This window comes from Armigeres subalbatus, chromosome 1 (genome assembly GCF_024139115.2).
Source record: "Armigeres subalbatus isolate Guangzhou_Male chromosome 1, GZ_Asu_2, whole genome shotgun sequence".
Taxonomy (NCBI): domain Eukaryota; kingdom Metazoa; phylum Arthropoda; class Insecta; order Diptera; family Culicidae; genus Armigeres; species Armigeres subalbatus.
This window is the reverse complement of record NC_085139.1, coordinates 8,845,460-8,856,338: the sequence shown is the minus strand read 5'-3', so window position 1 is coordinate 8,856,338 and position 10,879 is coordinate 8,845,460. Positions and strand designations below refer to the sequence as shown.

The window sequence follows — 10,879 nt, the reverse complement described above, 5'->3', positions numbered from 1 at the left end:
TCCTAGTGTTCGTGAATCATCGCAACATTGGCGCCATGGAAGCCTTACGCGCAGCTAAGGAGGCATTGAAGGCAAAAAATCGCATCTCTAAGAAAGTCCATACCAGAGGGGGCTTGCGCTTGAGCGGTGGGTTCAGAGTTAAGAATCTATCGTCACAGCCTAACACTAGACATGACAGATTTTAAGGATCGGCAAGTGGCTTTGCATCAGGTATAAAACGAACATATCAATCGTTGTACTAGATGTCAGTATTTAATAGGTTTTTGTAACACGTGACTTGGCCAGATACAGATTTCTAATACAAAAATCTATTATTTTCATAAAAACAAACTTTTACGCCGTAACAACATTTTTGAAATTCTTTTCTGTAAATGTTTGTCCACTTTTGTATCAGATGTTGTAATTATGTTTAAATTAATCAATAACAACACTTATTAAAAGTTGTTGTAGTTAAAAATACAATTAAAGCTGTAAAGGTAAAACTTCATTTTTATTTAAATTAATGATATGAGTGTATTATTTTCTGCGTGAGGTAAAACGCTTCCGCTTCCAAACTTAGAGGCGAAAGTATAGATTTGATAGTTTCGTTAGGACACGTCAGACATGAATTTTTCATAGAAGTGGATTTAACGAGAGCGGAGGACAATATTTGTGATGATATAAATCTCTCACGATCTTTCTTCTGCCAAGCTTTCGTATGGAGAGGAAGGGAAGAGTATCAGTGTGGAAGCTGAGAGCCAGTGGATAGATGTCAGCTTTCACACTGATACTCTCCCCTCCCTCGTCTTGGTAGAATGAAGGTCATGAGATTTATATCATCACTTGCCATCCGCTCCCTTTCAAATCCACTTCTATGAAAAAATCTCCATAAGGGGTCGTTCAAAAATGAAATCACAGGTTTTAGATTTTGTGACAGTACATGTACTAGGTATACAAAAAAGCGTGACAGAGGGGGGAGGGGGTCTAGAAATCCCCAAAAGTAGTGGACGTCATATTTGAATCGCCCCATATCTGTCGTATCCTCACGGAGCTATAAAATCTATACTTTCGCCGCTTAATTATCATGAACATGAAAGTTTAAATTTGGGAAATCATATTATTCATGCTCATATCGCTTGAGAGAATGACTGGGTCGAATGTGAATTTATTGACTAATACCACTTCCTTTGCTTTCAGGACTTATGGAACTCGACCGTGATCGTGACCGATTATCAAAATCACACCAACGACCTAAAAACAAAAAAAAAAATAATGGGAGGATCACACCTTGAGATGGCGAAAGTTGTTCTAAGGTAATTTTCGTTTTTCACGTTTCTCAAAAATGAGTATTTTTATTGTCCATTGTTTTCTGTATTTTGCTACAAAACTAATCGCAGTGATCGGTTACTAGACAAAGCAGACAAACTTTAGGGTTACTGAGCCGAATACCGATCCGATATAGGAAATTTGGTGGTAGAAGGTGTATGTAGTCCCATAAATTAAACGAAAAAAAAATGGTAACTTGGCTTAGAAACCTCACAGTAGATAACTGTGGAAGTGCTAAATGAATTACTAAACTGTGAGGCGACTATTCCAGTTGTGAAAAGTGTTGTGAATCATGTTGAGGAATTCAATAAAAACATTATACACTCAGTTTTTTTACACGGTTTTGTTTTAGTCGTTTAAGACCTTTAACCCTACGAAAAAAATCAAAGAAAATTCGGGGGTATTTAAAAAGCTGTGAAAGTTCAGGTTCACTGAGAAATTAATGAATTCCAACCGCGTAAAGAAAAACATGGGTGTAAGTGATACTAAATTAAATAGAACAAGAAAGATATAGCAATGAATAACAGCTGAATATCCGGAATAAATTGATTGTAAACATTTCTTTGTTTTTCAGATTTCGACCCGCTGGGAGCACAAGGACAGTTGGGAGGTTGAATCGCTGATGTTTCATCATATTATTTGTCACGACTTATACATTAAAAAATGGAAATTGAAAAGAAATAAATTAGTACTGTTTTTATGTTTTAGTACCAAATCCAAGATTTCGGTTTTCTACAGGAGTTGTTCAGAAAGTCGACCACTTTATTACCGTCATAAAATGTTCATTCTTTTCGAATGTTGATAATTTCAGCGAAAATCGAATCGTTGAGACTAATGATTCCCATCTTGGAGGCTGAGCAAATGACCAACGCGTTCAGGAGCCCTCTCACAACGCCACCGCTCTATGCTTGCAGCTCGGATTATGTGTACGGTAATTTAATGTTTCCGTGTGTAAACCTAGAACATTTGGAAAACCTCGAGTCTGCCGTAAGGGAGTCCGGAACCGTTAGGGAGCAATACGTAAGTTTCAGCATTTCAACAACATGATAGTACATATCTCTTGAGCCTACATAATTACATGATTGTACGACATTTCGCGGTAAAACATTCCGCGGTAAACCATTTCGCGGTGTTCCAGCTCGCGGTCTGCCACTTCGCGTTCAGATCATATCGCGGTATAACATTTCGCGGTTTATATTATTTGGCGGTATACCATTCCGCGGTTAGTACTATTTCGCGGTGAACTTTTTCGCGGTCAATACCAATTCGCAGGTTTAATTTTACTAATATTACAAGTAGCTCAATAATGTGTTCTTTAGCTTTGAAAAGCCTCTAAACTCACCTAATTTTAATGTAAAACGAATAATCATTGAGCTTACACCAGAAGTCTGGTGTAAGCTCAATGATTATTCGCTTTACAAACAAGTCTTGTTTAAATTTTAATCCCAACAAAAAAATATGTAGATGCAAAACATATTGGCAAATGCGACTATGTAAAGAAGGCGAAACAACACACTTTGCCTTATACCGGGCAAATGCAAACATTTGAAGAAAGCAAAACAACACACTTTGCCTTATACTGGACAAATGCAAATATTTAAAGAATACGAAACATCACAATTTGCCTTATACCGAACATAATGCGAACATTTAAAGAAGGCAGTACATGATATTTCGCCTAATACCGGCTAACATTTAATGAAGATACATTTTGCCTTATGAATCATTTTTAGTCATTCCATCTTCTGAGTTCTACCAAAATAAATAGACAAACAGCGAGCTTTATCATTAGTGTATCTTGATGACAAAGTTCACACATCTAATCATCATATTGACAAGTATGTATGTTTTTGGAAATAGCATAAAATAGTTCGTAAGAGAAAAAAGAAAAATGAAAGGGAAACGCTTTAAAGAAACGGTCATATAAAGAAGAGGAAATTAAGAGTTGGTAGAAAAAAATGGAGAACTCTTAAAAATAAAAAAAGGTAAAAAGATAAGCTAAGCTTGAATACCTCGAAACGAAGCACCGCGAAATTGTAAACCGCGAAATTTTATATACCGCGAAATGGAATACCGCCAAATTGTATAAACCGCGAAACAGATTACCACCAAATGTTACAGACCGCGAAATGGTACACCGCGAAATGGTTTACCGCGGAATGTTTTACCGCGAAATGTCGGACAACCTATCCAGACTATTACTATATAAATTATGTCGTTATTCACCCAGGTCAATTATTTGCGGGCCAGCCGGTATGAGTGTCAGCACGAAATAGAAAGAGTTCTAAATCGAATGTTTGAAGACAAGGCATTCATGGGCTATCCCTACACGACTGGTTCCCATGCCAATGCTTCCATCAAGAGCTTAGGACTTAATCTTGCCAGTTACGAAATATTTAACAGTTGCATGCTAGGTATGATGGTGTCAAACGTCAAAACATCATACAATGATTACTAACTTGAGATTTTCTAATTTTACCCACAGATGCATGGCCGGACCTGAACAAAAATACTTTGTATGAAAAGATTTCTGCATTTTTTGGCACTACTTGTACCAATGGAGGTAAGAAAACATATGCAAATATCATGTTTTAAACATTTGCGAATATAATTTGCAAGAAATATCCAACTATGGACAATATTAGCCAAATGTCATCGTTCGTAAGTATGAGTAGATTTAGTTGGGTTTCGCTTTTTCTTTTCAATTTTAAGGGCGTCAACAAATGTGAGTGGCTGAAAGTTGACCTTCAATAGAAAGAAAATGATTGAGCTAATGAAACGAAATAAGACTTCTGACGGAAAAGGTCGAATCAAAAACAGGAATTTACGTACATCGTATTGCTTCATCACGATTAGAGCGATAATATGTCTGGTAGCGAATCACTTTTTAGCGTTACAAATCTTTCGACCAAAATTTCATTTTGTTCTTCAGCCATTGCTGGGTCGATTGGACGTTTGACATGGCGTTCCATCATGCCGTAGAACAACGTTATGATCATCGGAGAATTTGGCCTTCACCCAGGGAAGCATTTGGTCCTTTAAAATACCGATAAATAATTCGGTATTAATTTTAAACCATTAAACATAAATGAAAACAGGCCGCAGTTTCAAACAGTTGTGGCCACCAAGCCAAACATCATGACATCTGCCGGATTGGTTTGGAATTCAAACTTCATTTTCTCCATAACATCCACAATTTTCTTCGGTGAACCGGTCCAGGAGACATGGTTAGATGGTTTTGGGACATCATGGGTTATCCAAAACGTCCTTAAATTCAGAACCTACGATCTACAGCCACAGCAGTAGATTTTCCAGGTAACCGTAAGCATTTAAAAAAACTCGTACGTGCGACTATAACGCTGTCACAGTGCAAATATGCTTTATACTGCCTTATAGAGCCTGGATTAGATAGCTTTATATTGCCGAGAGCTGCTCACGTCGCCAGTCCTGAAAAGTTTAGATGATGCAGAATAGATAAAAAAACTATTTTACGTTCTATATTGACCATCCAGGAGCTGTACTGCACATGGTTAAATACATTTAAAAACTTTGTGTGACGAAAGAGCTACTTTCGCAGCTGTAGATTTCAAGTCTCAAAATCAAGGACAGTTTGGATGACTCAGAATATCTCAAAAATATCTTACGATATCCGTAGACCACCCAGAAGGTGTAATGGATATAATTAAATGCATATTGAAGCTTTGAGTACCGAAATGAGCTTTTAAGCAGCTAAGAGGTGAGCCAGCCTAGGGCTGAAAATCTCTCAAATAAAGACAAAAACAACTTTGAAGCAGCTGTAAATCTCAAGTCCCGAACTCAAGAACATTTCGGATTGCTCAGAATATCTCAAAACTATCTTACGATATTTGTTGACCACCCAAGAGGTGTAATGGATATAATTGAATGCATATTGGAGCTTTCAGTACTGAAAAACATATTTTCTAGCAGCTGTAGATAGCTCAAACCAGCTGTAGATATCAAATCCCAAACTCAAGAACAGTTTGGATTACCCAGAATATCTCAAAACTATCTTACGATATCCGTTGACCTCCCGGGAGATGTAATGGATATAATTGAATGCATTCTGAAGTTTTGAGTACTGAAAACTATGTTCTCGCAGCTGTAGATCTCAAGTTCCGAACTCAAGGACAATTTGGATTGCATAAAATATCTCAAAACTATCTTACGACATCTGTTGACCACCCAATATGTTATGGGTATAATTTAATGCATATTGAAGCTTTCAGTACTGAAAAATATATTTTATTGCAGCTGTAGATCTCAAGTCGCGAACTCAAGGACAGTTTAGATTGCCCAGAATATCTTAAAACTAACTTAAGATATCCGTTGGCTTCCCGGGAGGTGTAATGGATATAATTGAATGCATATTGAAGCTTTGATTACTGAAAAACGATATTTTTTGCAGCTGTAGATCTTCTTCTTCTTCTTATTGGCATTACATCCCCACACTGGGACAGAGCCGCCTCGCAGCTTAGTGTTCATTAAGCACTTCCATAGTTATTAACTGCAAGGTTTCTAAGCCAGGTTACCATTTTTGCATTCGTATATCATGAGGCTAACACGATGATACTTTTATGCCCAGGGAAGTCGAAAGAATTTCCAATCCAAAAATTGCCTAGACCGGCACCGGGAATCGAACCCAGCCACCCTCAGCATGGTCTTGCTTTGTAGCCGCGCGTCCTACCGCACGGCTAAGGAGGGCAGCTGTAGATCTCGTGTTCGAAACTCAAGGACAGTTTGGATTGCTCAGAGTATTTTAAAACTATCTTACTATATCTGTTGACCACTCAAGAGATGTACTGGATGTAATTGAATGCATATTGAAGCTTTCAATATTGTAAAAAGATTTCTTGGAGTTGTAGATCTCAAGGACAGCTTGGATTGCCCAGAATATCTCAAAACTATCTTATGATATCCGTTGACCTCTCGGAAGATGTAATGAATATAATAAAATGCATATTGAAGCTTTGAGTACAGAAAAACGATATTCTAGCAGCTGTAGATATTAAGTTCCGAACTCAAGAACTGTTTGTATTGCACAGAATATCTTGAAACTATCTTACGACATCTGTTGACCATCCAAGAGATGTAATGGATATAATTGGATGCATATTGAAGCTTTGAGTACCGAAAAACTGTACTTGCAGCTGTAGATCTCAAGTTCCGATCTAAAGAACAGTTTGGATGACGCAGAATATCCCAAAACGATCCAACGATATCTGTTAACCTCTCAAATAATGTAATGGTCATGATTGAATGCATATCGAAGCTTTGCGTACTGAAAAAAGGCTTCTGAGAAGCTGTAGATCTGTGGAGTCCCAACAAAGTGGGAGGGACTGCTAAAGCTGGGTATGGTGCCGATGCCTGGGTATGGTAAGAAGAAGAAAACATCTCCATACGGTATTTACGGAAAGCTAAGTCACATATATGTTGCAATGCAACCATTAGTGCATGAGTTATACTTTCAATTACCTAAATAAAATTCTGCCCCATTTTGCCCCTACATGTATGCAGTTAATGTCAAAATGCTCATTTTTTAACCGAAAATCGTCAATAGCTTCGTCAATATTGAAAATAAGAAGAAACTGTCTTCGAAAGGTTCATGTTTTTTATCGCGACGGACATCTTTGTAGAACATTTGAAAAATCTAAAAAATATATTGACGAAAGTATCGTGAAAAACTTGTTTTTTGGTGGTCGTTCATAAATAACGACCCATATCTCGACTTCCATAGCAGATAGAAATAAAATTTATATAGTAAAATTTTTCGTAGAAACTTTTTCTACAACTTTCTCGAAGACACCAATAATGTATCTTCATAATTGGAGGAAAGAGAATTTCCATCTCACTTTTAGGGGGATTAGCCAAAAAAAATTTTTTTACAGAATATGGAGCTTAACATACTGAAACTTTTCTCTGAAGTTACTGAGACTCTAAATTAACTTTTCATGGCCAAAACATTTTCGATCACGAATTCCTGGGTTAGAAAACACTGTGCGATGGGATGATTCCTTCTCTTCTATATAGAGCGGAATAATTGGATCAGTGTACTATATTTGGTTTTACGTAGTTTATGTCGAGCGGTCGTGTCTTGTATACAACCCCAAGATTATTTTTTTAACTAAGTCAGTTTGGTACAACGGCTAACTCTGTTCGGTTGGAACGCACTACTAATGACACATCTTGAATTGTCGCAACTCGCGTCACATCGCGTGTGTTCAATTTTGCGGTCCGGTTGGTGGCGGCCGACTGTTCGATTTCCTGCCACGATGTGTGTCCGTTTTCGGCGGTCACCAATGAGCCCAAATACGTAGAGCTCCTCAACCACTTCGATTTCGTCATTGTCGTTACAAACTCGTGGTGGGTGACCTACCGCTTTCTATAATGTACATCGTTTTTGACTGGTTGATGGCTAGTCCGATCCACTTAACTCCCCTGTTGTCTGATGTAGACTACCTCTATTTGCTCAAAGTTACGTGGCATAATATCAATATAATATGCTACAGTCCTCCTTATCGCCCTATTTGTCCAAGGGTCTAATAATAGTATAATTTAAATAAATTCTACTACACAAGCTTTTAATTTTTTTTTTTTATAATTTTCGTACTTTCTTTTATATCATTACAGGAATGTTGGAAAAAAAGGAAATGATGAATAAAACAAACTCCATCTTAGAGGTTGAACAGTGTAATGAAGCTGTTTTGGATTCTACATTCACGTCACCACCTTTTGGCTATAGTTCGGACTATGAGTATGATTGTTTGGTATTTCCCTTTAATAATTCCAAACAATTGGCATTGCTGGAAGATAACGTGAAGGGCAGCGTGGACGTGCGTGAGCAATACGTAAGTATAAATATAATTTTTACGATTTAAGTTACAGCATTACATAACAGATATAAGCCAGAATCAATTTTTTTGAAAATCTTGTGTAAAATACTAAATTGATATACTTTGACTCACTACTGCCATCTACTCAAATGATTGCGGAAGTACATACGGCCGAATTGATTAGCAAGTGTTGAACATAGCCAATACGTTTGACAATCGCCTTTGGGCTTTCACAATCGCCTTCACGTTTCACACAACAATTTTGGTTTTCTGTGAGCGTGAACATACACGCACATTTCCCTCACGCTTTTACCCAGTTTGTTTGCAATCACAAGCTCAGCTGTTACGGCAAAGTCAAATGGGATTATTTTCAACCACGAATCGTGCGTTCGTGTTCATGGGAAATATTGTGTCACCACTCACCAGCACTAAATTGTATTCCGACTTCCGAACTTACTTCCGACATCATGAACGTCTGGAACAAAATTTGAATTTGCTACCAACACATTGTCGGAAGAGCGTTCGGAAGTGTGGAAATCGACTTCCGAACATCAATTTGGTGCCAGCGACGTTGTCAGCGAGAAAACAAGCTCGATTTTTGATTGAGACCAGATAACACCGTGCAATGCTGCATATTTATTTTATTTTACCGTGTGAATCTCGTCGAGAGTGGGCCTTGCTGCCAGTTCATCAGCGTCATACAAACAGTTTTGGTCTAAATGCACGTAATATCGACAAGAGTGCAATGACCGTGGGGCCATCTCCAAACAATTGCTAAGGGAAGATCCATTAATTACGTAACGCTAAAATTGGTAAATCTCAACCCCCTCTCCACTGTGTCACACTTTTTATCATTTATTTTTTAATATGTCACACTTGGGGTTACCTCCCTCTCCCTCTAAATGTTACGTAATTTATGGACGCTCCCTAATTGCGTTTTCAATGAATACATTTGATTCAAAGGTTGCGGATTGACACATGTATCGGGTGCTAGCCTAAACATCTGTTATCTCATTACTCGAGCAGAGTCCGCTATCAGAATATTATCAACAAATTATGTTCTTGATATCATATTTAAAACATAGGGGAACTGTACCGGTTTTGGCCATGTTCCTAATTTGGCCAATTTTGCGAATAACTCCAAAAATAATGCAATTCGCAAGGATTTTAATAGTTCCAACAAGAGATATATCCCTCACGCTTCAACGCTGCTTTCAACTGATCGATTATTTTGGAAAAATATGTATTTTTTTGGGTTGGCCAAAATAGGCACTAAGTTGGCCAAAATCGGTGCACTTCCCCTATTTTGATTTATTATCTTTTAATAAATAAATCATTGATTAAACTGATACTGACAATATTTTTGCCTTTCCCGTATACAATGTATACGTAAAGGCTATATGTTCGCTCCAAAAACAAACTTTTTATAGAAGGCTCGGAGACCCATAGTGTTATATACAGGCATTGCAATATCATCTGAGCACAGGATATTATATTCGCTTATGCAAAGATATTATCCCTAATCAAAGAGCACTCTGGAAAGATATTATCATTTGAGCATTCAATGATGATCCAGATAGCCAGCGTGTTTCGGGGTTTGTCCACGTTGCGAGGGCGTTGCTACAACAAAAACAGTGAAAAAATGTTTCTCCATGGCGAACATTGCACTTTGTTTACTGAGCAGATAGATAACTAAGATCGATATCCCTGGATATCATCAGTATCTTTGCTCAGAAGATCGAATGATGGGATAAAATGCAATGCCTGGTTATATACCAATCAACTCAGCTCGACGAATTGAGGTGATGTCTGTGTGTGTGTGCGCACCAAAAGAGCAAAAAGTCTTGCTCACTTTTTTTGTACTTACCATTGATCGATTTCTTCGCAACAGGTTGCATTCGACGCAGTATTCTGCCCCCATTCCTATTGAAAATTCACCGGATCGGACAATGGGCTTGGAAGTTATGGCCAAAATACTTTTTCTCATAAAAAAGGGCTTAAAAAAGTCGCGCTCACTTTTTTTGTACTCACCCTTAACAGGTTGCATTCGACGCAGTATTCTGTCCCATTGTTTCGTATTGAAAATTGGCCGGATCGGACTATGGGCTCAGAAGTAATGCCCAAAATACTTTTTCTCATAAAATAAAGCGAGAAAAGTCTAGCTCACTTTTAATGCACTTACCCCAAACCAATTTCCCCGCAACAGGTTGCATTCGACGCAGAATCTTGTCTCATTATTTCCTATTGAAAATTGGCCGGATCGGACGATGGGCTCAAAAGTAATGCCCAAAATCTCTCCCAAAATACTATTACCGCACGAGAAAGGCATCATCACCGCTAGGTGGATTAATCTGTTTATTTTTTCGTAGTGTTTTCAAAAATAGTATTACAGACAGAATTCGTCCAAGTTTAGGAAAAAAAAAAAACAAATTGTTGGGTTGATTTGGGAACCCAATATGTTTCTAACTAATAGCCTAATAGGGAAAGTTTTAAACATCTTAGAGAAAATTGCAAAATTATAAGATATCTCGCGCTTTGTTTCATAGGGGCGTAACTGTATTGATCGATTTATATATTTTGTTAATAACTCAATTGTTTCAAAAGACACGCCATTATTGATTCTGGTGCAAGATACAATCATCCTTTATCACACCAAACCATGAAATCATCGACAAACTAGCGCAATTCGGTACAATAATAAAAAGAAAACATCGACGAAGATA

The 10,879-nt window shown here is 37.6% G+C and overlaps 1 protein-coding gene across 3 annotated transcripts in view; it reads left to right on the top strand.

The window, feature by feature from the left end:
- Nucleotides 1-10,879, top strand: part of LOC134220952 (uncharacterized) — a 28,228-nt gene continuing 17,349 nt past the window's right edge. Inside the window, exons 1-4 of one of the 3 annotated variants that reach the window (XR_009982133.1) lie at nt 2,083-2,325; nt 3,536-3,719; nt 3,791-3,868; nt 7,954-8,171. Coding sequence is in view for 1 of the 3 variants with exons in the window: in XM_062700115.1 (XP_062556099.1) it covers nt 2,101-2,325; nt 3,536-3,719; nt 3,791-3,868; nt 7,954-8,171 (705 nt within the window). In the remaining 2 variants the exon portion in view is untranslated. Of the gene's footprint in view, nt 211-1,176; nt 1,293-2,082; nt 2,326-3,535; nt 3,720-3,790; nt 3,869-7,953; nt 8,172-10,879 lie in introns of those variants that run through there. The other 2 variants (XM_062700115.1, XM_062700125.1) reach the window with 2 other exon arrangements.